This window comes from Capricornis sumatraensis, chromosome 9 (assembly GCF_032405125.1).
Source record: "Capricornis sumatraensis isolate serow.1 chromosome 9, serow.2, whole genome shotgun sequence".
Classification (NCBI taxonomy): Eukaryota; Metazoa; Chordata; class Mammalia; order Artiodactyla; family Bovidae; genus Capricornis; species Capricornis sumatraensis.
The window spans coordinates 50,303,156-50,330,835 of record NC_091077.1 but is presented as its reverse complement, the minus strand read 5'-3'; the positions used below and the strand labels follow the sequence as shown (position 1 = coordinate 50,330,835).

At 49.7% G+C, this 27,680-nt stretch overlaps 3 protein-coding genes across 5 annotated transcripts; 2 read left to right on the top strand and 1 right to left on the bottom strand.

Moving 5' to 3' along the window:
* The first annotated feature begins 1,025 nt into the window (after positions 1 to 1,025).
* STING1 (stimulator of interferon response cGAMP interactor 1) lies at positions 1,026 to 6,663 on the top strand. 2 transcript variants are annotated; one of them, XM_068980856.1, is made up of 8 exons: positions 1,026 to 1,078; positions 1,395 to 1,495; positions 2,095 to 2,321; positions 2,396 to 2,579; positions 2,820 to 2,928; positions 4,154 to 4,392; positions 5,195 to 5,381; positions 5,953 to 6,663. In XM_068980856.1, exons 3-8 carry the CDS (start codon positions 2,095 to 2,097, stop codon positions 6,141 to 6,143), a joined length of 1,137 nt encoding a protein of 378 aa, XP_068836957.1. In that variant the 5' UTR covers positions 1,026 to 1,078; positions 1,395 to 1,495; the 3' UTR covers positions 6,144 to 6,663. The 2 variants fall into 2 exon arrangements, with proteins under 2 accessions (XP_068836957.1, XP_068836958.1); XM_068980857.1 differs by lacking the exon at positions 1,026 to 1,078 and adding an exon at positions 1,220 to 1,304.
* A 3,462-nt stretch (positions 6,664 to 10,125) lies between these two features.
* On the bottom strand, positions 10,126 to 11,910 carry SMIM33 (small integral membrane protein 33). Its single transcript, XM_068979582.1, has 2 exons — positions 11,902 to 11,910; positions 10,126 to 10,515 (listed from the first exon to the last, which is right to left on the bottom strand). Exons 1-2 carry the CDS (start codon positions 11,908 to 11,910, stop codon positions 10,126 to 10,128), a joined length of 399 nt encoding a protein of 132 aa, XP_068835683.1.
* A 1,803-nt stretch (positions 11,911 to 13,713) lies between these two features.
* Positions 13,714 to 21,750, top strand: ECSCR (endothelial cell surface expressed chemotaxis and apoptosis regulator). Of its 2 annotated transcripts, XM_068980585.1 has the most exons (10): positions 13,714 to 13,821; positions 17,368 to 17,418; positions 17,574 to 17,627; positions 18,061 to 18,189; positions 18,604 to 18,651; positions 19,316 to 19,429; positions 19,829 to 19,927; positions 20,211 to 20,247; positions 21,224 to 21,320; positions 21,480 to 21,750. In XM_068980585.1, exons 1-10 carry the CDS (start codon positions 13,716 to 13,718, stop codon positions 21,486 to 21,488), a joined length of 744 nt encoding a protein of 247 aa, XP_068836686.1. In that variant the 5' UTR covers positions 13,714 to 13,715; the 3' UTR covers positions 21,489 to 21,750. The 2 variants fall into 2 exon arrangements, with proteins under 2 accessions (XP_068836686.1, XP_068836687.1); XM_068980586.1 differs by lacking the exons at positions 17,368 to 17,418; positions 17,574 to 17,627 and having other exon boundaries at positions 13,734 to 13,821.
* The last annotated feature ends 5,930 nt before the right edge of the window (positions 21,751 to 27,680 follow it).

Sequence of the window (27,680 nt, the reverse complement as noted above, 5' to 3'; positions counted from 1 at the left end):
TCGTGTCCAATTCTGTACAACAGAATAGTAAAGGGCAGGATAGTAAAGGCCAAAGGTTGCTTGGCACAGGGGGACTTTGGGACAGCTGTGGAGTTGCCCACTCTGGGAGGACTCTGCTCAGAAGCTTTCTTTGACAACCTTGACTTTCTTTGGTTTTGAAGCACCAGAGCCCTTGTCCACCACAGGGGGCCCCCTTTGTGAGACTTTGTAGGGGAGAGAAAGTTCATGGAATTTTCTCCATTCTTGGAAAATTATTTTTAAAAATGAGAGTTTTCTGGGAGCCTCCTTGCTCCCAAGAGGCCAGTGGCATCTATGAACGTGGTGTGTCTTCTTGTGTCTGGTTGGGATGTGGGGAAGGGTCTAGGCGAGTACCCTCTGGCCTGGGCATATATGGACCACTTCTGCTCTGTGGCTTCTGTCCCAACCCCACTCCTGAGCCCACCCTTTTCTCGAATCTGATCAGCTTACTGGTGTGCCAGAAAATGGCCAGAAACACTCTCCACCCTCCGGAAAAGTGCAAGCATGAAATTTGACCCTGGTCCTTCCACCCCTTTCTGGGGGATCAAAGCACAGAACCAGCTGGGTTTTGAAGTCACCCACCTGATTCATGTCCCCACTCCCTCCTTTACTAGCGGGGGGACAGGGGCAAGTTAATTCACCTCACTGAAGCTCATATTGTCCGTGAGAATAGTATTATACCTTCCTGATAGGGTGGCTGAGTGGAGTAAGTGAAACAATATATGTAACACCTGGCATAATGTCTGGAGCACAGTAAGCACTTAATTATTATTATTATTATCATTTTTACTATCATTATCCACGCGACTGCCTTTTTAGCTGGAAGCACGAGGTTCTCTCTGGGAAGTCAGAAGTGTTGCTATAATACTTCCTATGGAGAGCCAAAAGCCCACACTTCAGCAGCCCTTTGGCTCCCACTAAGTCTTTTTACTAGAAGGCTATTGTTACAGGAAATAACTGTTCATTTTCCCCGCCTCTAGTCTGATGTCACAGTCTTCAAAAAAAGAGGATCTGCATTTGCAAATCAGAATAAAACCACCAGGCAGGGCAGCATGGTGCAGTATGTATGCTTGGCTGGGTGTGTGAGTCTCGCGAGGGTGTGTGAGTCTCATGAGGGTGTTGGTAGAGTGTATTTGACTGGGGGTGCTTGAGGGACAGCTGGTGTTCAGGGTCGTGGCTGTGAGGAGTGTGAGAGGGTTTCTGAACACCCTCGGTTTGAGGGGTGGACAATGGAACGGCAGGCGTGGCTGACCAGGACACCCTGGGAGCAGGAAATAACCTCCTCAGTGAGCACAGTGAGGCTGTGGTCTGGTGAGATGCCAGCGCTAGAGTGCTGTGGAGGAAGCTTCAGTTGTTTTTAACCTTTCATTTTTCAGGCTCTACCCTGAGAGGCCACCCTTGGTTGCTGGGAGCCCCTGTGCTGGGCCTTCTCTTCCTGTCATCTTCCAGAAACAACCTGCAGTCTGAGAGGTAGAAGGTAAGATCAGGAGCTGACCAGCCGGAGCTCTAAGGCTGAAGACCCTACAGAGGCAGCAGAGGTGGGTGCCTCCACCCTCTGGACTGTGGTTTACAGCTTTGCTGCCTAAGGTCCTCCCTGGGGTGGACTGTGGGAGAGGGAAGCCCTGGTCCCCTGGTGAGTGGCACCTCACAGGACACTTTCAGGTCTGGGTCTGGGGTAGTCGCTATCTTCTTTTTCACCACACTTGTGGTCTCACCGGGGTTGGGTGAGGTGTGTATGTGTTGTTCAGTTGCTAAGTCATGTCCGATTCTTTGCATCCCCATGGACTACGGCATGCCAGGCTTCCTTGTCCTTCACTATTTCCCCGAGTTGGCTCCAACTCATGTGTGCATGCATTTCTTTCTCCACCTACTCTGTTTGCAACAAATCTTTTTGGGTTGGAGCTCTGGGATGCTGTATGCCCAACCTGTCCCCTAGAGGTGTCTCCAGGAGCATTTTCTGGGTATGTCTGGGCACCAGGGAACTGGAGAGCTGGGGGACGTGCCCACTCAGGGCCTCAGTCCTGGAACTGTAGGAGAGTGAGGGGAGCACAACCATGGATTTCTTGGTACCCACAGATGCCTCACTCCAGCCTGCATCCATCCATCCCACAGCCCAGGGGTCACAGGGCCCAAAAGGCAGCCTTGGTCCTGCTAAGTGCCTGTCTGATGGCCCTTTGGGGCCTGGGGGAGCCACCAGACTACACTCTCAAGTGGTTGGTGCTCCACCTGGCCTCCCAGCAGATGGGACTGCTGATCAAGGGGATCTGCAGTCTAGCCGAGGAGCTGCGCCACGTCCACTCCAGGTGACTCCCTGAAGTACCTCCTGCCCCTCTCTGGCTGAGCTGGGCTGGGTCTGGAACTTGCATGTCACCTGCAGGTACCACGGCAGCTACTGGAGGGCTGTGCGGGCCTGCCTGTGCTCCTCCATGCGCTGCGGGGCCCTGCTGCTGCTGTCCTGCTATTTCTACTGCTCCCTCCCAAACATGGCTGGCCTGCCCTTCACTTGGATGCTTGCTCTCCTGGGCCTCTCACAGGCACTTAACATCCTCCTAGGCCTCCAGGTATCACACACAGGGAGGTGGAGAGTCTGGTCGGGTGGAGATGCAGCTATTGTGACCTGCTCTGAGCTCAGTACTGGGAGTGGGATCAGTTTAGAAGCTGATTCTTGGACTAGAGCCTAGAATGGTCTGGGTTCAGCAATGGCAGAGAAGGGAGCCAGTTGGCAGGAGGTTGGGAAATCTTGGGGGAGGAGCACTCTCATCCTTCATGGAGGCCCTCTGGCCCCACCCTGCTGTCCACAGGGCCTGGCCCCAGCAGAGGTCTCTGCAATCTGTGAAAAAAGGAACTTCAACGTGGCTCATGGGCTGGCCTGGTCATATTATATTGGATACCTGCGGCTGATCCTGCCAGGTGGGCTGTCTTCTGTGCCCCCATTTCTAGATCTACAAGATAGACAGTAAGACATGCAACCTTGTTTCCAGAAGTTACTATATTTTTCAAAGCATTTTCTTTTTCTTTCCCCAAGAGTTCTCAGTTGCTATTTATTTTTCCAAAGCTTTATTTATTTATTGCTGTTGGGGTTATAATTGCTTTACAATGTTGTGTTAGTGTCTGCTGTACAATGAATTAAATCAGCTATGTGTATACATATATCCCCTCCCTCTTGGGCCTCCCTCCCACGCCACCCCTTCTACCCATCGAGGTCATCACAGAACACAGAGTTGAGCTTCCTTCAAAGCATTTTCAGTCTAACAAACCATATGATTCCAAAAGTGATCTTATAGGCTTGAAAGCTATTACTATTATGCCTGGTTTGCAGGAAGAAATTAGGGGCTTAGATCCATTAAGGGACTTGTCCCAGGTCACCTATGGATTCTTTCAATAAATATTAGCTGCAAGCTGTATGCCCTTCATTTAGGTTCTCTTTTAATTCACATCCCCTGGAGAAGGGAAAGGCTACCCACTCCAGTATTCTGGTCTAGAGAATTCCATGGACTCTATAGTCCATGGGGTCGCAAAGACTAGGACTTTCACTTTCACTTCTGTGAGGACAGGATAATCATCACCCCTGTTTTAGAGTTAAGAACATCAGAGATGTTCTGAGAGATAAAGTGACTTGTCCAAAGTCACACACCTTAGCTATAGGAGGAAGCAGGATTCGAACACAGGTCTGTCCAAAGCCTGGACCTTTGACTACCCCACTGGAAACTTACAAATCGCATCTCATTCTTCTGACTTGCTGGCCAGGGCTGTGGTTCTCCCCCATCTCATGGCTGCCTTTGCTAGACAGTAGGGCTTCGGCTAGAGGTCTGGCTCAGTGCACCTGGGGTTGCTGGGCATGGCAACTCCCAGGGCTCTGCCTGCCTCTCAGAGCCCTGAAAGCTGTAGTGGGAAGGAATGGGGCTAATAGAAATCTGGACAAAGGTCAAGTGAGGGGGAGAAAGGGGTGGTGGGAGTAGGTGAAGCATTATTGCCTAATGCTCTGCCTCTCCTGGCCCCCCAGGCAATGCCTGTGGGCTGGCCCCCCAGGGCTCTTGCACCCACACAGTGAGGGCAACAAGGGCCTGCATCTCTGTCCTGAGTTGGTTGGGAGACAGAGTTAGTGGAAATGACTTCTTGGACCTCTCCACCCTAGGGTTCCGGGCCCGGATCCAAATTTACAATCAGTTCCACAACAACACGCTACAGGGTGCAGGGAGCCACCGGCTGCACATCCTCTTCCCATTGGACTGTGGGGTGCCTGACGACCTGAGCGTGGTTGACCCCAACATTCGCTTCCTACACGAGCTGCCCCAGCAGAGTGCCGACCGTGCTGGCATCAAGGGCCGGGTTTACACCAACAGCATCTATGAGCTTCTGGAAAATGGGCAGCGGGTGCGTGTGCAGGGAAGCAGGTGGCACTGGGAAGGGGTCAGGCCTATAGACTCAGAACTCTGAGCCCTGGCCAAGCTGTGATAAAAATTTACTGCCCTTCTCTGTGCCTCAGTTTCTCTGATCGGTCCCAGGGCTGGGCAAAATTAGGTTCTGAGTGATAATGATTAAGTAACATTTATTTATTTATTTATGACCGTATCATGAGGCTTGCGAGATATTACTTCTCTGACCAAGGACTGAACCCTAGCATGGAGTCCTCACCACTGGACCACCATGGAATTCCTAGTAACATTTCTTGCGCACTTATTGCAAGCCAGATGCTCTTCCAGGTGCTTCATCCGACCACCTCATCGAATCTTCACCACCACTCTGTGGTTGTAGGGACTGTTATAACCCCTGCTTTGTAGAAGAGGACACTGAGACTCAGAAAACCAGGTGGAAGTGGACGATTTCACCCTGAGTATACCATGCTCTGGAACATAAAGCTGCCCAGATGAAGGTCGAGAGAATGTCTGAATGATCTCATGTAGGCTGTGGGGAACCCAAGCAGAGTTGAACCCAGAGTCTAGTCCCCGGACTTGACATCCAGCTGAAGTAGTTGACAGCCTGGATGAAGGATCTGGGAAGGGTAAATTTAATGCAGTCCCTGGCCGTGATTTTAGGAGTAAGGTTCACAGGCAAAGGTCATGGACCCCATCAGGTAGCCATCTCCCAGACTCCACCCCTACAGATTGAGCAGTGGGGTCCAGAGTCTGTCTGCCTGGCCCCGGGCTGAGTCTTATTGTCCTTTTACCTCCTCCAGGCAGGCATCTGTGTCCTGGAATATGCCACCCCCTTGCAGACCCTGTTCGCCATGTCACAGGATGGCCGAGCTGGCTTTAGCCGAGAGGATCGGCTGGAACAGGCCAAACTCTTCTGCCGGACACTTGAAGACATCCTGGCAAATGCCCCTGAGTCTCGGAACAACTGCCGCCTCATTGTCTACCAGGGTAAGGGGGTGACAAGCTGAAGGACAGGAAGGGTTGGGGGCCTCAAGGGCCTCCCAGAGGGTCAGCAGGAGATAGGACAGTCTTCACCCTTCCTGAGCGGTCAGGACATTCAAGCCCTGCCCCTGTCTCCCTTGGAGAAGGTCCTATCTCCCCACCATGGGACACCCAATGGCTTTCTGAGGTCTTTGGCTATGGGTCCTGGGTAGAGCATGAAGGGGTGGCCCCAGGGGCCTCTTCATCTAGAGTACCAGAGGAAGCAGATAGCTCCCGGCTACCCATCAAGACACTAGGACTGCAGCCTCAGCAGTGTCACTCCCTTGCTCTGTGACCTTAGGCAGGTCTCTGTCCCTTTCATCTCTAATGTATCATCTCTAAAAGCAGGAGGGTAGAATTCTCTTGTCTCTAAAACCACTGCTGGCTCTAGGATTTCATGAAACTCCAGTCCCAATGGCTAGGGGTGGGGAGGAGGTGGCAGAGGGAGGGTTAGAGGAGACCCCCAGCAAGTCCTCTGGGTATGCTGGAGTGGGTGTGTGTGAGGCCCTCACCCCCCTAATTCCCCTCCTCATTCCAGAACCTTCAGAGGGAAGCAGCTTCTCCTTGTCACAGGAAATTCTCCAGCACCTTCGGCAGGAGGAAAGGGAGGTTACCATGGGTAGCATGGAGACCTCTGTGATACCCGGTTCCTCTGCACTGTCCCAAGAGCCTGAGCTCCTCATCAGTGGCATGGAAAAGCCTCTCCCGCTCCGCTCAGATGTCTTCTGAGGCCCCAGTCACCTTTCCTGAGGCCCCGGCCAACCCTGAGACTCTGAGAGGATTTCTTTCTTCAGCAGCTGGAGGCCTAGCAGAACCGTTTCCTCCCTCTCAGAGAAGGTCCTTGGACATGACATTTCAAGATGAGTCCTGTGACCTTGGGCAAGTTGTTTTACCTCTGTGAGCCTCAGTGTCCTCATCTATTAAATGGGATTATAATCATTGCCCTATCTATCTCACAGGGTAGTTATGAGTAGTATGGCTGTATGAGTTTTCTGCAAACTCTAAATGCCAGGTCAGGGGCTTCCCTGGTGGCCCAGTCGTTAAGAATCCATCTGCCAACATTGGGGATGTGAGTTCGATCCCTGGTGTGGGAAGATTCCACATGCCTCAGAGCAGCTAAGCCTGTTCCGCACAACTACTGAGCCTGTGAGCCGCAACTACTGAGCACATACGCCACGACTGCTGAAGGCCACGCCTAGAGCCTGTGCTCTGCAACGAGAGAAGCCACTGAATTAGAAGCCCGTGCACTGCACTAAGAGTAGCCCCTGCTCACTGCAACCAGACGAAGCGTGCGTGCAGCAACAAAGACCCAGCACAGCCAGAATAATAATAAATAAATGAAGAAATCCTTAAAAACTAAAAAATGTAAACTTATTACAAGGTAATATCTACTTATTATAAATAAGGTAAACTTAAGGGATCTTCCAGGTGTCCTCCATTGGATGCTCAGACCTACCCTCCACCTCTCCTCTGTCCTAGGATGGCGTCAACAGATGCCCTCGCCCTCTGACTTCTGGTCACATTCAGACAGTGGGAAGCTGCAGTGAGAGAAGGGGGTGGAGGGGGGTGAGGCTGGGATATTTATTCCTCCACATCCCTCCCAGGAGTTTCAAGGTCACTGTGGGCTCTCTTCATCTCTAGAACTAAAGGACCCTTTCAGTAACCCTGTCTATCTCCAGGTTTCATTAACTTGCTCCTCCCCAACCCTCTTCAGGCCTGACCATGGTACTGGCATCTCACTGATGCTCACCTGGAATTCTCCCTCTCACTTGTAGTTTCTTTATACCTGCCCTTTCTAAATAGTCCCCTTCAATTTGTATTAAAATTTTTTAAAATTACAAAAAAAAAAAATGTTTTGGCTGCATCATACAGCAGGTGGGATTTTAGTTCGCTGATCCAGGATTGAACCTGAGTCCCATACAGTGGAAGAACAGAGTCTTAACCACTGGACTAACAGGGAAGTCCTTAAGTAGTCCCCTTTTTAAACACTCTTCAGGTTATTTATTTGAGTATGCCATCTTTTTCTGGCCAGACTCTGATACAGGCGGTTGCCCTTTATTATCGACAATGTCCAAATCTGCTTGCACACAGTTCCTTACACGCTTCCTCATACTAGCTCAGGGCTGTGGGGTAGTGGCCATCATTTCAATGTAGACAGAGCCGCATCCCACTCACCTGCCTGTTCAATGCCCTCTTTAGTGGGTGGCTTGGGGGACAGGGAGGGACCTGAGCCAGCACAGAGATGCCATAAGGAGTAAACACAGCTGTGTCCTGGGCAAAGGGACTACTCAAAGAAGCAGGGGCCACTGAATAAATGTCCCCGGATGAGACTCCCCTGAATAAGGGGGAGGAGAGTTTGTGTGAGGTGATGGGATATACTCTGGAGACCTTGGACAACACAGCTGGCTACTCACCTGCCACATTTTGTGCCATCGTTGTTAGAACTGATCCACTGCGGCAACCACTGTGGGGGCAAAGTTGCCCCCATCTGGGAGGCCAGACAGCCTATTTCTGCCAGTTCCATCCATTCCACCCAAGACTTATTCCCTCTCTCCCATCTTTGTTTTTATCACAAATGCTCAATATGAATTTCTGAGTACAGCATTACTATGGAGAAAAACTCCACACAGACACACATTTGTCAGAAGCAACATACTGCTCCCAAGGATGCCAGAGCCAAGGGAGTGAAGGGGAAACAGTCCCTTCCCCTCCCCTGCTGTGCCAGCCATTCTGCCCCTGAGGATCCCCCAACATCACATCAGTCATTCCAATACCTAAAAATCAGCCCAACAAGATCTTTACCTACCCATCCAGCCCCCAACATGGTGCCCCGACTGTGAAGTCTGCCAGTCCCAGGTTCAAGGCCTGACTCTACCACATAGTACCTGGGTCCTGCTGGGGTCTTGATATCCCCAAATGTAAATAGGGATAACAGTGGCTCCTCCTCCTCCTAAGGCTGTATGAGGAGTAAACATTATAATATCTGTAGGTCCACAAATGAGCCTGAAGCCCAGCACATAATGGGCCCACAAGAAGGAGCAACTATTAACATTATAGCTGCCTCTTACCAATCCCAGTGGAGGCCAGTCCTCTCGACACATTAGTCTCTGTTCCTCTTCATCTGTTGTTTCTCAGAGTCCTTGATTGTGCTGGGGTATCGCCAAGGGCAGTCTCCAAGGTTGACTTGTTGCACTCAGGTGTTCCCCAGAGTAAAGCACCCAGAAGTCCCTCCACAAATGTCTGTCTGCATGTTCTTGACTGCACAAGTCAAGTGAAGTTCAAGAGTGTCCAAGGAACGGAAGCCTTTCCAGAGAGCCACTGAGAGGCTCAGCTCTGCCTTCCCTGCCTCCTGCATCTTCCCAACCTCCATGTTTCTCCCTCTGCAGGAACCTCTACTCCTTCCTTTCCTCAGACGACCTCCACAGAGCTCCTTTTCCTTTCCTGTTTTCCTACCAGCTGGAAGGTTCTGGATCTGGGAAATGTCCTGTGGTAAATTCTAGACTGGTTCCAACAGACCAATGCACACAGAAAGTGGGAGGTAATGAAAGCCCCCCAATTTCCCCTACCCCATCCTGGGAAAGTGAGATAGAATCGTGCCTCAGGATGGTGGAGGTGATTCAAAAACAACTTGGGAATCTACAAGTGGGCTCCCCAGATGGCATCAGTGGTAAAGAACCCTCCTGCCAATGCAGGAGACGTAACAGATGCAGGTTCAATCCCTGGGTTGGGAAGATATCCTAAAGGAGGGCTTGGCAGCCCGCTCCAGTATTTGTGCCTGGAAAATCCCATGGACAGAGGAGCCTGGAGGGCTAGAGTCGATTGGGTTGCAAAGAGTTGAACATGACTGAAGCGACTTAGCGCACACACACGCAAGTGGTGCTTAGGGCTTTTAGGGCCCTTGGAAGTTTGCAAGGCCGGGGACCTGACAGCCAAAGCTCAGTTAGGGAAGGGCAGTGGATCTGCCTTCCTTTCCCGAGTCCCAGAGAAGGCATACCCCTAGGTTCTTTGACTTGGCTCTCTCTGGTTGCCCTCACAGGACCTGGTGGCTATGGGGACAGGGCCTCCCCCAGGAACCTCTGACATCCTTACACAAGGGTGGGGTGGATGGTGGAATCTTCCCAGCTGAACTCACTTTGACACCAAAAGGGGAGAAAAGGAGTGCAGGAGGGAGTAGGAATTCAGAGGAGGAGGTTCAGGGGTCTGGCGCTTCCTGAAGAGGAGGGGGTAGGTTTGTTAGGGTGGCTTTGGACACTGGGAACACTCACAGCAGCGTGTTTCTGGGCAGGGCGCTCAAGTTTCTTCTATTATTTTGGTCCTCACAGGGCTTCTTCTACAAATACTCTACTGAGAGGGCAGCTCCAGGGAGTCCAGGTGTGCCCTTCTGAAGCTCTGAGGCCCAAGCCCCGGTTTGCTTTTGCCCTACTTCTCCGTCCGGGCTTCCCAGGTGGCTCAGTGTGTAAAGAACCCACCTGTAATTCAGGAGACACAGGCAGACTCGAGTTCATTCCCCAGGTTGGAAAGATCTCCTGGTGGAGGGCGTGGCAACCCACTCAAGTATTCTTGCCTGGAGGATCCCATGGACAAAGGAGCCTAGTGGGTGATAGTCCATAGGGTCGCAAAGAGTCGACACAACTGAAGCAATTTAGCATGCACTACTCTGTCCAGTTTCTTGTTCTGACACAGCTGAGGCCAACTTTCCAGAGTCTCCCTCCTACAGAAACGTGACTTCATCGATGCTGAACCTGGGTCCATCTGGCACAGGGCAGGAGTCAGGGCCCGGAGGTTCCTGCTGGGCATCTGCGTGACTGTCCTGATGGCCCAGCATGTGCCAGCGGATGAGGTAGATGCCACCCTCTGGCTTTGGGGATGGTGGCTCTGTGACAAGAGTGGCATGGCCTTTGTGTAGCCTTGGCCCAAAGTGGACTGCCACCACGATGCAGACTGCCAGCAAGACAAAGACAGCGACGATGATGGTGAGCAGGGGCAGCCCGATCCCTGGACGAGGTTCCCAGGCCCCGCCCAGGACCTCCGGAAGCTGCTTCTGGGGCTCCTGCCCTGCTGAGCCATTGACAGTTGGAGAAAGCCACGGATGGTGGCCAGCCTGGGAGGGAAGCGGTAGAGGGAGAGGGTAGTGACATGGGCATGTAGACACAGAGAAAGACCAAGCTAGAGAGAGATAGACACCCAAAGGGAACTGAGAGAGAGACAGACAGAGGCAGAGAGACAGTAAGACATGGAGAAATAGAAAGAGATGGCAGAGACAGAAAAACATAGAGATAAACACACAGCAATAGATTGAAAGAAAGAGACAAGGGGATACAGAGAAAACGAGGAAGATACAAGGAAAGAGAGAGATAAAGAGATAGAAGTGAAGATAAATACAGAGAAACAGAAACAGAAGGGACAAAACAGAGATCAGGAGACAAAGTCATTCAGAAAGGGACCAAGAGAGGGGCTTTATTACAGCCTAGCATATGAAGTTTATCCTTCCTTCCCCCACCAAGTCCCCTCACACTGATCTCTCTTCCCAGGTCTCCAGCAAAATTCCTAAATACATCTAATCTCTTGGGTCAGGAGTCCTAGCACATTTTGGACTGCTCTCCCATGTCTTGGCCAGGGGTCAGTGAGCAACTATTCCTTTCAGTCCCGGGAAAAGGGAGTCATTGTGTCCAGCTTCTTAGGTTCCCACTACTCCTCACCCACATGGTAGGAAGAAGGCTGGTACTCCAGGGGAGGGAGAGAGGAAGAGGAGGCATGCACCCCAGAGGCTTGGGGGAGGTAAGAGCTATACCTCATCCCATGATATCCACTTCCGGATCAAGTTATGGCGGGCGCTGTAGGGTATGGAACACTCACCAAGGATTCCTGGTTCCATCCAAGATGGACTAAGGAGACCTCCTCCCAGCCTCTATCTCTTTCAGGGTCCCAGCATTCTTCTGCCTAAAGCTGGGGGTCATGATCCTTACCTCTGTCTGTCTCTACCCTGCTAAGTATTGGGTGGTGATGGGGTTTACTATCAAGGTAGCAAATCTCCAAACCATAGGCCCCAGAGCTGGCAAGGTTATCACAGGCTCAGGAAGCTCTCCACCTGGTCTTCCCTTCCCCAGCTGGACCATGAGGAGCAGCCCTTGGGGTGGAGACCGTCCCCTAAGCCTCAGCCTGACCATCCCCATGGGTAGGCGACTGGGGTCCAGGGAGGGCTGGCCAGGACAAACCCACTCCTTTTAGTTACTGAGTCACATTGTCCACCCCACCCATCCCCAGCACCTGTCCTTTGGCATCTTTAAAGCTTAATACCTACCTCACCTCCCCTGCTTGAAAGTCTTTCACTCTCTAGGGCCCAGGCCACAGAGCTCCCAGGGTAGGGGGTGGGGAAGCAGTTCCGGATGTACAGGGGAAAAGAGAAGCATAGGCTGGTGCAGGACTTGGGGCCCTTGATGGGGGGAGTCTCACCAGCCTGGCAGAAGAGGGTGAGCTGAGAATCTACCTGATGCATTGTCCGGCTGTGCAAGGCTCTCTTGGGACTGGCGGCCAGCGGGGCAAAGGAGAGCCGGTTGCCTCAGCTAGGTCCCTACCCGGAGCTGCCACGTCTATGGGGCTTACAGGGCACACACCCTCTGCGCACACACCCTCACCGCTCTCTCCCGCGCTTTCACTTCCTTGAACATCTGGACTACCCTGGGCCCAGCCCTCACCTCTGACAGTGCTTTGATCTTACTCCTAGGCCCCTCCTTTCACGTCCCCTGCCACCTTCAGGAGCTTGAGTCGGCCTGCTCATCTCTCCTCCACCGGATCCCAAACACTTGCCCTAACCCCGCCCCCGCCCCCCAGCTTGCCGGCTCTACATCCCAACTGATTCCCTGAAGTCATTATCCTTCGATTTTTTTTTTTAAAGCAAGTTCTCAAGCAGACTGAAAAGTGCAGACTATAATATACTGAGCCTCTCTGGTCCAGTCACCAGTTCTGTTCATCTCAATAGTCTGTCACATTTATTTCAAAGAATTTTAAGAACGAAAACATTACAAATAGAAGCTTCACTCCCTACCTCTCCCCTCCTTCTCACTCTAGGGGTAATCATCTTGTTGAATTTGTTATTTATCGTTCCCATGCAAGGCATTTCTTCTCTCTTTGTGCTTTTTCTTCATTGGTTTTTACAAGTATGAATTCTGTTATGTCTGTTTGCATTTGTCTATAACTTCATTTGTGAATGTGAGTGCTTTAATGCTTCTGAGTTACAAAAAGTGCCCACTAATCTCGCCTGTCTCTGGAAACTTTTTTTTTTTTTTTTTTTTAATGTATTTATTTGGCTGGGGCAGGTCTTAGTTGCACCATGTGGGATCTAGTTCCCTGACCGGGGATTGAACACAGATCCCCTGCATTGGGAGAATAGGGTCTTAGCCACTGGACCACCAGGGAAGTCCCCCTGGAAACAGTTTATAAAGGATAACTTTTGGTTCCCAGCTAACTCCATAGGACCAGCCATCCCTCAATCTGTTCCTCACTGTGCAGCCACCACCCTTTATTCTAGTCTGGAGACCAGGAGACCCCCTAGGAACTCCTCTCACCCTGTGATCTGATCCCAGAAGGTAAGCCTCCTGATTCCTGTGTCTCAGCCCAGCTGCTACACATGCTGACGTTTAGGGACCCCACTCAACCTCCAAGCTCACTTAAGCTCTGGTCACTGGGTTTCTGACTTGACCTGCAGAGTGAGTGCAACTGGCTGGCTGGATGCTAAGGACAGGGTGCTGCTGGAGCACAGGGAACATCTGACTCCAACACGAGGGGAGGGCTGAGGGAGGGATGCTTAGAACGTGGTCCTTTAGTTTTTCTATGCAGAATAACAAGAATGTTTTAATGCCTCCCTAAAGATGCAAGGAGTCCCAGCTGGATCTGGAGCCCTGAGGAGGGAGAGGTGTGTAGAGGATTCAGAGTCTACAGAGGGTGGGTGGCCGAGCTTTAGGGCTCAGTGAGACAGAGTGATGCTCCAAGAAAACCTCCAGGTGGTGTGTGGGGGGACAGATGGCCCCCTGCAGAGGAGAAGAGAGGGGGTGCGGGGCCAGGTCGCCATCACTGTCTTTTGTGCCCAGGTCCTGGTGGAGACCACGTGGCCCTAGCCAAGGCCACGAGGAGCCTGGGCGCAGGCGCTGCTGTTTCGGCCTTACATCCTCAGCTGAGCTGCCTGACTGAGCAGGGCCCCTGGAGCCAGTCCCAATCTGTTTCCTTCTATTCTTTGACAGGAAGCTCCTGGAGAGCCGGCCCCCACCCCCACCCCGCCCCAGCAGTCCCTCTCTCTTTTCCACTATGGACAGAGCTTCCACTCAGAGGCTGCCTGCAGATCCAGCTGACATGGGGAGCATCGGAGAAACGCAGCTGCGCTGGGCCATCCTGGGCTTCCTGCTGCTCCAAGGTAAGAGGCACCCACCACCATCCTCCAGCAGTTCCTCTCCAGTGGCCAGGACTTCTGGGCGCCTGTCCCTCCTTTGGGCCACACACAGCACGCAGGCTCTCCATCCAAGACTTCACTCTCCTGGAGGGAAATTCCAGAGCCTTGTTATGAAGGGGATCACTTGCCTGGGGAGCTGGTCATTCCCAGGCAGCAGTAAAATAGAGATATTCTTAGACGCTTTGGTGGGAAACTTTCCAGGGAGAACTGGGCCCCCCAAAGAGCCTGGTCCCCTGAAATGTGGGAAGTGATTGTCTTGGTGTGAGGTTCAAGCTGGAAAGCTCCCTCCAGGCTGTCCTAGCACAAAATGGTCCGTACGTTGGGCTTCACAGGTGATCTTTTTTCTTCTTCCATATGAGGAATAACAACCTAGGATCTCCAATTATTGACTTTACAGTCAAATCACAGCAATGAGGACTCAGGTTAGATACAAAGAACTATTTGCCCAAGAAGCTGTACACATTTCATCTAGGGGACCAGATGAAATCATCCCCAAAAGAAATGACTTGGAAACAACACAAGCTCTGGTAGCTTATGACTTGTGAGGTAGCTCATAAGGGGTCTTCTAATTAGGGAGCAGTTGCTGGGAATCATGAGAAATCCAGGAGATTCTGACTCACAGGGCAGAAACTTCCCTTTGGTCATCCCCTCCCCACCCCCACTCCACCCTCCATAAGCCCTCCACTGAGGATTTAGGAGCATGTGCTCAAAGCAGCAGAAGGAAGTTCCAGAGTATTTGGACGGGGAGGGGAGGGAGGATGGTTTTTTCTTGGTGGTGGGTGAGAGGGCCTGAGTACTCCAACAGTCTGTCTCCTGGAGAGGTCAGACATGTCTCTGAAAGCCCAAAGACTGAGTGTACAACTCCGATCATCCCAATCCTATGCCCTGCCGACCCCCTCCCAGGAGGACAGAGTCACTCACTTGACCTGAGGCTCCGGGACTAGGTGGTTGTAGAAACTGCAGAAATGGCAGAGGAGGAAATGAAAAAGTGAGACTCATGAGGGGACATTTTCACAAACCTAGGCTTCTCCCAGCTTCCCCACCTGCCATCCTGCCCCAGGCAAGCACCAGGGCTGGGAATGTCCTTAGTTTTTCTACCTGAACCATGAGCACCTTTGACTATCCTAACCGCTCCTCCCAGGATCTCAGAGCGCTCACTGTTGTCTTCTTTGTTGGAGTGGAGATTCTTTCGAGGATATTCAGCCTCACAGAGAGACTTGACTATGGAGACACAGATTCAGGGCAGACTTGAAACTTAGAGGATTAAAGAGAAGGGGCAAAATTGAAATGTCCATAATTTCTTGACCATGAGCTGTCAGGAACTGTGTTAAGTGCTTTGTGTGCATTTTCTTACCCTCACAGCCACTTGTGGGCTACTAAAATCACTTGCATTTTAAAGAAGAGAAAACTGAGGCCCAGGTCAGACGGTAAGTGACAGAATCAGGCCTTGAACCTAAGACCGTCAAGTCTACAAAATCCATGATTTTAACTACTTAACTATGCTGCTGAGGAACATAGTGTGGTGGTGGTGGTGAAGACAGACAGGAGAGAAGCTAGAAGGGAATGAAGCAGGTAGGGATAAGGGAGAGGACACCAGAAAATAAGAAACCCCTGTGGTCAGTGTTCTTCCAGTTCTGCATGCCCAGTGGTCTGAGGCACCTGGGCCTGTAGGAACACAAGCTCCCCAAGTCCCTCCTCTCCTCGGTGAGGACTCCACTGTTGACACAGTGTTCTGGTTGGGGGAGGGGAGATGGGAGACAAAGAGAGAGCAGGCAACTGCTAGCTGGGGCTTGTGACTTTGAAACTCCTAACTAGTTTTGCTTCTAGAAAAGTTCAAGAAAGCAGTGAACTGTGCCTTCCCACTAAAAACCAAAGTTGTAACTTTCTAGAACTAAGATGGTACCTTAGATATGCTTGATCAATAACTGACAGATTGATCTATCTGATATATGTCTATCAATTACTGATAGACATGCGTCAGATCGAAAGTATTCGCCCAGGGTCAGCTGGGAAGAGTTCTCTTTAGGCTGGGGCACCTAGAAGCTTTAGCTCCCCGCTTGACACCCCCACCCACAGAGGGAATGGGGCTATGAGAGATGGTCACCTGGAAAAACATGGCCCAGGCTTTGGGCAAGCTTGGGCTTGGGAGCAATTAATTCCTCTCCATCTGAGTGATAGCCTCACGGAGAAAGGCAGTGGTTAAAGAAAATAAACAGACCAGCAGGCTGCCCCAGGCTGGGCGGGCCCCTGGCCCTTAGCTGCCTCTGTTCACCTGGGCCCCAGGGCTTCCAGGCCTGGTGCTTCCCTGTTGACGAGGGGCTGAGGGAGCAAGAGGCCAGGCCAGTGGCTGCACTCCCTGCCCAGCCAGTGGAGGACGGGAACCCAGCTGGGCGGCTCCACTTCCCTACAATGTTTTCCTTTCACATTGTTCACAGGTTTCAGGAATGATTTCATTGTGGAAAATGAGCAAAGAGGTCCCCCACACACAGGGGACACATGTATGGGCACACCAGCACACACACACACCAGGACCTCTGCGTGGAGGCCCACAGGCACACACATGTACGTACACAAAAGGGAACGAGGGCTTGTGACCCGGGCCTCCTGATAATTGCCTCCTCCCTGGGTTTGGCTAACAGTGACCATTTCCAAAGTAGCCTCTACCTGTTAGAGTACACTGGTTGCTCGTTCTAGAATTTCCCTGCCTCCAGTGTGTACCTCCGAACTTGCTTCCTGTGTAGGCCCCCACCTCCAGCTGGAGGGACAGAGAGACAGCCCAGACACCAAGCCCAGCCCCTAACTCCATCTTATCCACCACATCTTTTCATCCCCTTCCCTTGGGGCAAGGCCAGGATGACAGCATTCACAGAAAAGGAATGGCTCGGCAGCACTGCAGGGAGAGCTACAGTGAGAGGCCTGAGTTCTGGGTCTCTGTCTAGACGTGTCCTGTCACTGGCCCTCTGTCCTCGGACATATTGCTAATTTGAAACAACCTTCCCCTGGACTCGTGTCAGGTTTGTATGTAACCCATGTGGGGTTGAAGAGGCCGGAAAGGACTTTGGGACACTGAACTCTGAAGTGGTGGTGGCAGTGCGACTGAATCACAGAGGAAACCAGCGCCACGAGCTGGAGTCACATCCGCTAGCCCTCTGCCGGGGAGTCTGCCTTCTAGCACAGGGGGCTGGAAGCCAAAAGGCCTGGGTTCTTCTCCAGGGTGCACACTGGGCAGAAATGTCGCCAAGCTAGTCTGTATGTTCGCCTTTCTCTTGCCGGCTACAGCTTCCAGCTCACAGGGCCTACTCCATCATTCAGGGCTGGGTGCTTAGGAAGGAAGAGCTCCAGGCCCGTTCTGCAGTAATCTCTCACGTGCCTTGAGAGTGGAGAGAGATGGATGATTGGGTGGTGGGTGGGGTAGGGAGAAAAGTCTAGAAAACACCAGCTTAGTGAAGAAGAGAGGGAGACAGAGCAGTCAGAGGCAGTGGACCCTCAGTCTCAGATGATCTGTTTCAGGAGCCTTCACCAGTCAAAGTTCAACCACACAGCCAACTTCCCCTGAAACAAGTGAGTGTGGCTGCTGAGTAGCCAAGCCCTACCCCTTGCCCTCTCCCCAGCCCTTTAGACCTGCTTGGAGCCCAAGGGTTCTTGGGTGGGCTAGGGAGCGTGGTGGCATCACCAAACCTGCCCAGCCTCCAACTGCCCTCTGCCTATATTTGCAGGTCCTTCCGCAGAGGCCAACAGCTTAAACCCTCTGTCCAGCACCTGGATCACAGGTACCCCGCTGCTCAGGTTATAGATGCCATCCAGAGAGGGTCCAACAATGAGGCAGACACAGAGTCTGCTCTAAAGGACAATACAGAGTAGTAGGGGACTAGGCAAGTAAATAGGACCTCACATTGACAGTTAGGAGGCGGGGAAGGGCCGTGATGGGCATAAGCCAAAGGTGCTGTGGGAACCCAGGCAGTATCAACCACTTCAGATGTAGGGCCAGACATCCCAGACTGAGTGGTCTCTGAAGCTGAGGCCCAGAAAGAAGTCAGTCAGGTGGAGGCTGTGGGTTGGAGGGTGGTAGGGCATACTGCAGGCAGAGGGCACTGCGAAGGTAAAGGCCCAGAGGAACTTAAGGCAGGTTTGGGACTAAAGAGCCTCCCTGGCCACATGCTGGCAGAGGCCCTAAGCAGGCCACACGTGCTTCCTAATCTGCAGCAGCATCAGAGACGCCCTCACAGTTCTCCACAGAAGCCGTGACTCTGAGTTCAAGCACCGTGGCTGATCACTTGCTGTCCTCTCCGGGACTGGCTTGGTCCCAGTCAGAGAAACACACATCAGGACTCGGTGAGTACCCGGGGCCGGGGGTGGAAAAACACTGGGTCATATCTGACTGGGTTCCTTCTTCCTCATTCAGGAGGCCCAGGGTCCTGCCCCACAGTGAGGGTTCACACCAGGATCCACACCAGTGGTACCCTGCTTTGGGAGACAACTAAAGCGGCCTGGGGCTGAGGGTGGGGAGAATGGAGCTAGGAATGGGTCACAGTGAAGGTAAAAGGAGCCTGGACTCAGAATTGATAAAGACATAGATGGGGTAAGTTGGGGGAGGGGGGTAAGAAAATACAAAATGATGGAAAGGAAGGCATAAAAGTTTGGGGAAGGGCTACACGCTTCTCAGGGCAGGCTGGCCTTCACCCAGCAGTATGGGAGAAAGCCAGGAGTGGGTCGGTGCCTTCCATCTAGGCCCTGTTTTATGTGCAGGCGCTGATGTTCCGAGCAGTGGCAGGAGCAGCAACAGCATGAGCGGAGGTATGTCCTGTCTGTGCTCACAGAGCAGAGCGCCCTGACCCTTTCTCTTGTCCCAGCCCTCTGCTCTTCGACTCTTTTTATACTTCCCACCTTATTTGGTGGGGCAGGGGGTGAGGATAAGGAAGTGGAATTGTGGAATTGCAATCAGGCCTGCAGTAAATGTGTTGAAGCTGGGCGGAGACGGGCAACCATGTTGCATTATAAGAGCATCAGAAACTTGTGTCCATTAACTGGCAGCCTGACTTGTTAGGTCAGTGCCAGCGGACAAACATCCAGTGCCCGGGGACAAACATCCAGTGCCCTTCCTTCCTCCCAGTTCAACATTTGGCAAAACACAGATGGCTCCCCGTGTTTTGTTTTAGGAGCCCAGTCTGGCTCCCTATCTCTGCAGCCCTCCTCTGGGCCCCATGGGTGTGGTGGGAAGAGCATAATGAGGGGAAGCATCCTGAACTTTCTGAAGTCCTCTGGAACTAGGAGCATGAGCAACCAGCAGTGCTCTTCCCATGATCTCATGTCTCCCAGATTTGAAGGGTGGGAGGGTGTCTTTTTGTGGGAGTTCTCTCCTCAGTCCTCTACTTGGGGGAAGTGCAAGGGGACTGGCTTTCTCATGGAGGCTTAGTCAGTCCCTCCACTGATTCCCGCATCCCTCCCTGCTCCTTTCTAGACACCTCTCACAATGTTACTTCCACATCACCTAACATGAGTTTTAGGATGACAGCAGACTCCACTGTCCCACCCAGCCCCACATCAGAGACGGTGCTCACTGTGGCTGCATTTGGTGAGAGGGAGAAGGTGGGGAGTGGCGGGTGGGAGGCTCATGCCTGAACTGACTTGAACTCTGGGTCTGGGAACACAAGTTCAAATCTTGCCCGTTTGTTTCAGGAGGGTTGACAGATGAGGAAGATGCTGGTGGGGAAGGAGCCTCCACTGGTCCTCCACTCAGCTCTTTTGGACTCTGCTGGACTCCATGTTCCTAAGAGAGGATGGGGTGGGCTGTGGAGGTCACTTTGGCCAGGGATACAGGCTGAGAGCGCATTCATTTAGGAGTGAAGGGGAATTCACTTTGCTCCCAGAACCTGTATAAACAGCACTCAGCTGGGAAGGGAATTTGGACTCCTGTTGCCCTCTTTGGTCCCTTCCTCTGCCTTTTCCTCACCCCATTCTTCTCCCTGTTCAGGTGTTATCAGCTTCATTGCCATCCTAGTGGTTGTGGTGATTGTCCTGGTCAGTGTGGTCAGTCTAAGGTTTAAGTGTCAGAAGAACAAGGAGTCTGAAGGTACATGCCCTGACCCTCAGGGACCCCTTTGCCTCTCTTTGATGAGGGACCTAGGACTGGGACCTAGGACTGTTTTAGGACTGGGCTCCTAAAACAGCCAGACTCTAGGCCTGATAGCCAGACTCTAGGCCTGACAGCCAGCCCAGAACTGAGGGAAGGAACAGCACGCAGGGGAAATGAGAAATGGGGTAGTGGGGGGTCCACTTAGGTGGGCTTTGAAGGGCCAATTGGGCTCCTGAGTTATAGCCTGTGGCCTCCAACCTGTGCCTTTGGGTTTTTACAGATCCCCAGAAACCTGGGAGTTCAGGGCTCTCTGAAAGGTAAGACTATTAGAAGTGCAAGCAAGGAATCATCTACTGACCTCTTACTCCTCCACTCCAAGAGGGAACCAATGCTTTCTGCTTTTTACACACACATACACACACCCACACCCACACACAGAGTCCTGACAGCCTCACTGAGGCCTGGGCTGGGGGTGGACAGGATAGGGGTGGAACTGAAAGGAAACAGTCAGGTGAGAGGAGATGGACTTTACCCCCAAGGCTAAGCCTATATTAACCTCTTCATGAAAAGCGAAAGGACTCAGATTCTAATATACTCCTTAAACAGAGGGTACATACTTAAGGAGCCACTTTCTGAATACCTTGTATCTGTCAAGCACTATCTTAGGTATTTTGTAATACCGGGAGTTGGTGATGGACAGGGAGGCCTGGCGTGCTGCGATTCATGGGGTCGCAAAGAGTCGGACATGACTGAGCGACTGAACTGAACTGAATGTTATCTCAAGTCCTTAGAGTTCTTCAAGGCAGATATTTATGCATTTTACACATTAAAAAAAATAAGACTTAGGAGAAGTTGTGGCGCTAGAGGTGAAGAACCTGCCTATCAATGCAGGAGACATGAAAGACGTGGGTTTGATCCCTGAGTCGGAAGATCCCCTGGAGGAGGAAATGGCAACCCACTCCAGCATTTTCGCCTGGAGAATCCCGTGAACAGAGGAGCCTAGTGGGCTACACTCCATAGGGTCACAAAGAGTCAGATACGACTGAAGCAACTTAGCATGCAGGAGAGGTTTTAATTTGGTCCAGGTCACACAAGTAGTAGGTAATAAAACTAAGATTTAAACACAAGTCTTTTGGGCTTCAAAGCATATACTCATTTGATGACAGTCTATCACCAAAATAAAGGCTTCTCAAAACAAAGGTCTAAATTTCAACACCCCCCCTCAACAATTCCTTGACCCCCAATGCCCTGCGGCTCCTTCTCTCTAAAACCCATGTTCCCTTCCTTCCCCAGCGGTTCCACAGCCAATGGAGAGAAAGAGAGCATCACTCTTATCTCGATGAAGAACATCAACATGAATAACAGCAAAGGATGCCCCTCAGCAGAGAAGGTGCATTTTTTTCCCTGGTTCCTTCCTTCTCCTTCCTCTTCCTTTCAGGCTCTATTTCCTTAACCTGAAAGGAGATACTCTCGAAGGCCCAGATTCTTCTTTCTTTACCCAACCATGGCTAATAACTTCACCCATCCTCATCATATATTTATTTTGCAGGTTCTTTAAAAGCAACCTTGGGTCTCAATGGATCTGATGATGATGCAACTGCCCTGTGACTGTAAGGAAGAAGGTGATGGAATCAGTAGAGGCAATGAACCAGATATAAATTATTGTTTCCCATTTACTCCCAGATTGAAAAGACCCTAGCATCCCTCCAGAGCTGAGAGGGAGCTGCCAGTATGAGAGACACTTTCCCATGTGGACAGTCAGCCTAGAAACACAGCCTGCTCCTCCCTGCCATTTCAAAGTCACAGGAAGGAGGAGTCTACAGAGCCAGAGCAAGGAAAATGACAAAGTGAACTGATCCTTTTTCCTTGGCATTAAAGTTATTTTCTGACCTGCAGTCTAATTTCTTTTAAGGCCTATGCTCCCATGAGTATTTCTTAGTGTTTTAGCAGTTCTGGGGCCTCCTTTTGGAGGTAAGGCATGTGTACAAGTTTCTACCCCTGTGGGGAGCTCTCAGAAACTTGGGAAGTGGAGAAAATGTTTTATTAGGTCTGCATTGTTTTACTTGATTTATTAAGTAGTGATAAGGACTAACCACTCCAATAGAAGGGAGAGAAAAGGAGCTATAAACAGTGACCAGCTGTCACCAGCTGGTCTGCAGAGTGAGAACACGAGCAGTACAACACATTTTGATTCAGACACTCGGGTGACAAGAGCTGAATAACATAAAGGCAAGTGTCCTCTGCCTGCTCCAGGTAGACGTGATTCACTTTCATCCTACCGGTGGGAATAGCACTGGGAAGGATAGATCTATGACTTCATAAACCTAAATCTACCCTCTTTGCCCCTCACAGCGATGATTTCTGTGTCTGAGAAACAGAATGAAGGTTCACAAACACAGTAAAGTCATTTAAAGAGAATGAGAAAAAGAAAGTCATCTGTACTCTTAGTAATCTTTTCCAGGACACTGGTTTGGAAGTGAATCTTGGGAGAGCCAATGGAAGAGTCATCTGGGTATGTCTGCAGGGAGCACCATAAGCATCTGGTTGATGGCAGTTTAGAACACAAGAAAATACAAATCAGCCATTCTGAAGCAACCATATGCTATTTTCTTCTGGATTTAGACTCTATGAAGTAACAGGAGAGAGAAAGCTTAGAACAGAAAGTTTCACTCTACTTGTCTCAATGAAACTATTAAAGTGGTCTGAAGAAACCAACTGGATTGTAAAATCCTCTAGGGCAGGGCCTATAACCTGCTCATGTCTGTAGCTTCTATGTGGTACATGCCCAGTACATCAGAGGTCATGAAAACTGGCTTGTGAGTGCAGAGAATCTAGTCAAAAGGCTGGGCTCTGCTGCAGACTTGCAGTTTGATTTGGGTGAAACCACTTCTATCTCTGAAACTATTTTCTTACTTTTAAAGTGAGGTAGGTAGACTACTTGGTCTTCCCTATCTTTTTTAGTTCTTATAGTCTACATTTGGTAAACTCAAAATATAAGAGAAAATGAACACAATATTTTGAGGAGAGATCTCTGGGTGGGAGCCAGAGACAAGTACTGGGTGACTCTGGGACTTAGATTTTTCCTATGTGTTAGTGCGCATCAGTGTGGAAGAATGATCCTGGCCTAGCCCTGTCTATCTCACAGGCTACTTGGTAGGTAAAATGGAATAGTAAATATGAAGACGCTTGGAAAGGAAAAGGGCTAGCTGGCAACTGCAGCAAATAATGTGGAGTACCACTACCCAGGTCCCACTTCAGGATCAAGTCTCTTGACCTTAAACTGTTGGGAGTATTGACTGCTGAGGGCTCATAGCTGACTTATGACCAGTCGTTGGGGGTGGAGGTAGGGGTGAAGACCTGGACTCCTTATATCAATTTCTCCCTCTGCTTAATCCTGCTTCCCTTATAACTCACAACTTGATGTTAGGAACACTCAGCAATAAACCTTCAGCATGCAAGTCTCAGAGACTCTATTTCCTGGAGTACCCAACATGTGACAGCAATTCTATAGCATTTAAAAAATGATTGATATATTTCATTTAAGTCACAATGCAAAAAACATATGACTTCCTAGCCAGTTCCAGTACAAAAATCCATTCAATGGGATAGAACTCTCCAGGTGACCTAACAATGTCTAGAAGTACTGGATTCTTTTTGAATTGTTGTTACTCTGACTTCAAGGGGGACTTGGTTCAGTTCCTTATCATGCTGGACTAATTAGGTTAAGGACATGCTTTCATTCTAGGTAACTCAGTTGACATCTTCATTTTAAGGCGACAAACTTCCCCCTGATTCTGGACAATGTTATGCAAATATGAGCTGTTAGTCCTAAGGAATTTATATGTGGGAGAGATGGAGTGAACTGGTATCAACAAGAGACTAAAAGCCTTTACCCTGAAATTGACATTGAAATACCACATTAGCTAAGTTGACTTTCCTGTTGTCAAATAAATACCTTTTTGGAAGAGGTTAAGGATGAATTCACTTCATGCTGAATTCTGCTCTCTACAAGCTATATTAGAGGGGTTTCTGCTGGAGAATCCTACTATTTATGTAAATACAGAACCCCACCTCTGACAGGAAATCCAAGTATAGCCGTTCCCTGCAGCTTCCCTGAGCCCATATTTCTTCCTTGATGTCTAGACAACAGGATGGTGGTCATTTACTGGATGGCTTCCTCCCTATTCTAACATAGGACTCCAGGACTCCAAAGCAGGAACAGGTGGCAGGGGTGGGCTGGTTGCTGTGTGTCCTTCCCTTGCTCCTCCCTGCATCCAATGGGAGGTCAACTGACAAGTCATCTCAGGAGCACAGGCTCCATCAAACACAGGGATGATTTATTCAGTATCTTTCTTCCAGGGCTGGATGGAGCAGCACCTCAATCATATAGGGCACACAGCAAACCTCAGTATCACCAGCAAAAATTCACTACAGTTCAACAAATTTTTCTAAAAGTAGAGAAACTGATAGAAAATCTGAGGCTGATTCTAGGTGAAGTGGTTTAGCAGATGAAGAGTTACTGCAGGCCTCCCAGCCTAGGTCTTGAACACAATTTCCCAAAGCCAGGCTGCTGCTGCTGCTACTAAGTCACTTCAGTCGTGTCTGACTCTGTGCGACCCCATAGACGGCAGCCCACCAGGCTCCCCCGTCTCTGGGATTCTCCTGGCAAGAACACTGGAGTGGGTTGCCATTTCCTTCTCCAATGCAGGAAAGTGAAAAGTGAAAGTGAAGTCGCTCAGTCATGCCTGACCCTTAGCGACTCCATGGACTACAGCCTTCCAGGCTCCTCAGTCCATGGGATTTTCCAGGCAAGACAGGCTGGTACTACTTAGTTCTATTGAATTTGCTAGGAAACATTGTGTGGCTCTGCCCAGCAGTTTCCCCCTTGATTTGTGGATGTCCTTTCTCATCTCTTTGAACTTCTTTCTGCACCTACCTCCCTTTCTTTGAGAACTGCCAAGTTCTTGTCCCTTATTTCCTTCCCAGGTGCTCTCACTCTTCCTGCTGATTACCTTCCCCAGCACCTCCATCCTGAGCCCTTTAAGCCCACAGTTTCCTCTTTTACCAAACAGAGATTGAATTTGACAGTGGGAATTATTTTTGTTGTGTGGTTGGCGTGCTTAAGCAAAAACTGGCACAGACGTGTTCTAAATGTTGAGGATTTGGAGTTCTAAGTTAGTCCTGGTGATATAGTCACAGAAAAATTCACCCAGAAGTGTTAATTGAAGTGTAAATGAGCTGAAGGATATATTTGCATGGTAATATCTGAGAAAGTTGTAATGCTAAACCATTTTTTACTGATCTAGAAGTCACTGAGCCATCTAGAAGTGGAGGAAGTGAGGTTTTAGAGGATAACGGGAAAGGTCATTGAGGTACCAGACATTTCCAAGAGGCCTCAGCTTCCCAAATCTTGTCCAGCATTCTTGAACCTGGACCCTATTCCTAGTTCAGTTCAGTTCAGCTCAGTCACGTCCAACTCTTTGTGACCCCATGGACTGCAGCACACCAGGTCTCCCTATCCATCACTAACTCCCGGAGCTTACTGAAACTCATGTCCATCGAATCTGTGATGCCATCCAACCATCTTATCCTCTGTCTTCCCCTTCTCCTTATGCCTTCAATCTTTCCCAACATCTGGGTCTTTTCCAGTGAGTCAGTTTTTCACATCAGGTGGCCAAAGTATTGGAGCTTCAGCTTCAGCATCAGCCTTTCCAATGAATATTTGGGACTGATTTCCTTTAGGATTGACTGGTTTGATCTCCTTGTAGTCCAAGGGACTCTCAAGAGTCTTCTCCAACACCACAGTTCAAAAGCATCAATTCAGTGCTCAGCTTTCTTTATAATCCAACTCTCACATCCATACATGACTTATGGAAAAATCATAGCTTTGACTAGACGAAACTTTGTTGGCAAAGTAATGTCTCTGCTTTTTAATATGTTGTCTAGGTTAGTCATAGTTTTTCTTCCAAGGAGCAAGTATCTTTTAATTTCATGGCTGCAGTCACCATCTGCAGTGATTTTGGAGCCCTCAAAAATAAAGTCTCTCACTGTTTCCATTGTTTCCCCATCTATTTGCTATGAAGTGATGGGACCAGATACCATGATCTTAGTTTTCTGAATGCTGAGTTTTAAGCCAGCTTTTTCACTCTCCTCTTTCACTTTCATCAAGAGGCTCTTTAATTCTTCACTTTCTGCCAAAAGGGTGGTGTCATCTGTGTATCTGACGTTAATGATATTCCCCCCAGCTATCTTGATTCCAGCTTGTGTTTCATCCAGCCTGGCATTTCACATGATGTACTCTGCATAGTGAAGTGAGATAAGTAGGGTGACAATATACAGCCTTGACACACTCCTTTTCCTATTTGGAACCAGTCTGTTGTTCCATGTCCAGTTCTAACTGTTGTTTCCTGTATACAGATTTCTCAACAGGCAGGTCAGGTGGTCTGGTCTTCCCATCTCTTTAAGAATTTTCCACAGTTTGTTGTGATCCACACAGTCAAAGGCTTTAACATAGTCAATAAAGCAGAAGTAGATGTTTTTCTGGAACTCTCTTGCTTTTTCGATGATCCAGCAGATGTTGGCAATTTGATCTCTGGTTTCTCTGCCTTTTCTAAAACCAGCTTGAACATCTGGAAGTTCTCGGTTCATGTATTGCTAAAGCCTGGCTTGGAGAATTTTGAACATTACTTTACTAGCATGTGAGATGAGTGCAATTGTGTGGTAGTTTGAGCATCCTTCGGCATTGCCTTTCTTTGGGATTGGAATGAAAACTGACCTTTTCCAGTCGTGGGGCCACTGCTGAGTTTTCCAAATTTGCTGGCATATTGAGTGCAGCACTTTCACAGCATCATCTTTCAGGATTTGAAATAGCTCAGCTGGAATTCCATCACCTTCACTAGCTTTGTTCATAGTGATGCTTCCTAAGGCCCACTTGACTTCACATTCCAGGATGTCTGGCTCTAGGTGAGTGATCACACCATCGTGGTTATCTGGGTCATGAAGATCTTTTTTGTATAGTTCTTCTGTGTATTCTTGCTACCTCTTCTTAATATCCCTTGCTTCTGTTAGGTCCATACAATTTCTGTCCTTTATTTTGCCCATCTTTGCATGAAATGTTCCCTTGATATTTCTAATTTTCTTGAAGAGATCTCTAGTCTTTCCCATTCTATTATTTTCCTCTATTTCTTTGCACTGATCACTGAGGAAGACTTTCCTATCTCTCCTTGATATTCTTTGGAACTCTGCATTAAAATGAGTATATCTTTCCTTTTCCCCTTTGCCTTTAGTTTCTCTTCTTTTCTCAGCTATTTGTAAGACCTCCTCAGACAACCATTTTGCCTTTCTGCCTTTCTTCTTGGGGATGGTCTTGATTACTGTGTCTTGTACAATGTCACAAACCTCCATCTATAGTTATTCAGCCACTCTAGCAGATCTAATCCCTTGAATCTATTTGTTACTTACACTGTATAATCATAAGGGATTTAACTTAGGTCATGCCTGAATGGTATATTGGTTTTCCCTTCTTTCTTCAATTTAAGTCTGAATTTGGCAGTAAGAAGTTCATGATCTGAGCCACAGTCAGCTCCTGGTCTTGTTTTTGCTGACTGTATAGAGCTTCTCTTTGGCTGCAAAGAATATAATCAATCTGATTTCAGTATTGACCATCTAGTGATGTCCATGTGTAGAGTCTTCTCTCGTGTTGTTAGAAGAGGGTGTTTGCTATGACTAGTGCATTCTCTTGGCAAAACTC

What these genes read in the sequence shown, in the direction of transcription:
- STING1 (XM_068980856.1), top strand. Translation starts at nt 2,095, where the DNA reads ATGCCTCACTCCAGCCTGCATCCATCCATCCCACAGCCCAGGGGTCAC. An exon ending in CTGCGCCACGTCCACTCCAG is followed by an intron (nt 2,322 to 2,395) that starts GTGACTCCCTGA and finishes TGTCACCTGCAG; the next exon opens with GTACCACGGCAGCTACTGGA. An exon ending in CCGCCTCATTGTCTACCAGG is followed by an intron (nt 5,382 to 5,952) that starts GTAAGGGGGTGA and finishes TCCTCATTCCAG; the next exon opens with AACCTTCAGAGGGAAGCAGC.
- ECSCR (XM_068980585.1), top strand. Translation starts at nt 13,716, where the DNA reads ATGGACAGAGCTTCCACTCAGAGGCTGCCTGCAGATCCAGCTGACATG. An exon ending in GGGCTTCCTGCTGCTCCAAG is followed by an intron (nt 13,822 to 17,367) that starts GTAAGAGGCACC and finishes GATCTGTTTCAG; the next exon opens with GAGCCTTCACCAGTCAAAGT. An exon ending in GTCCAGCACCTGGATCACAG is followed by an intron (nt 17,628 to 18,060) that starts GTACCCCGCTGC and finishes CCTAATCTGCAG; the next exon opens with CAGCATCAGAGACGCCCTCA.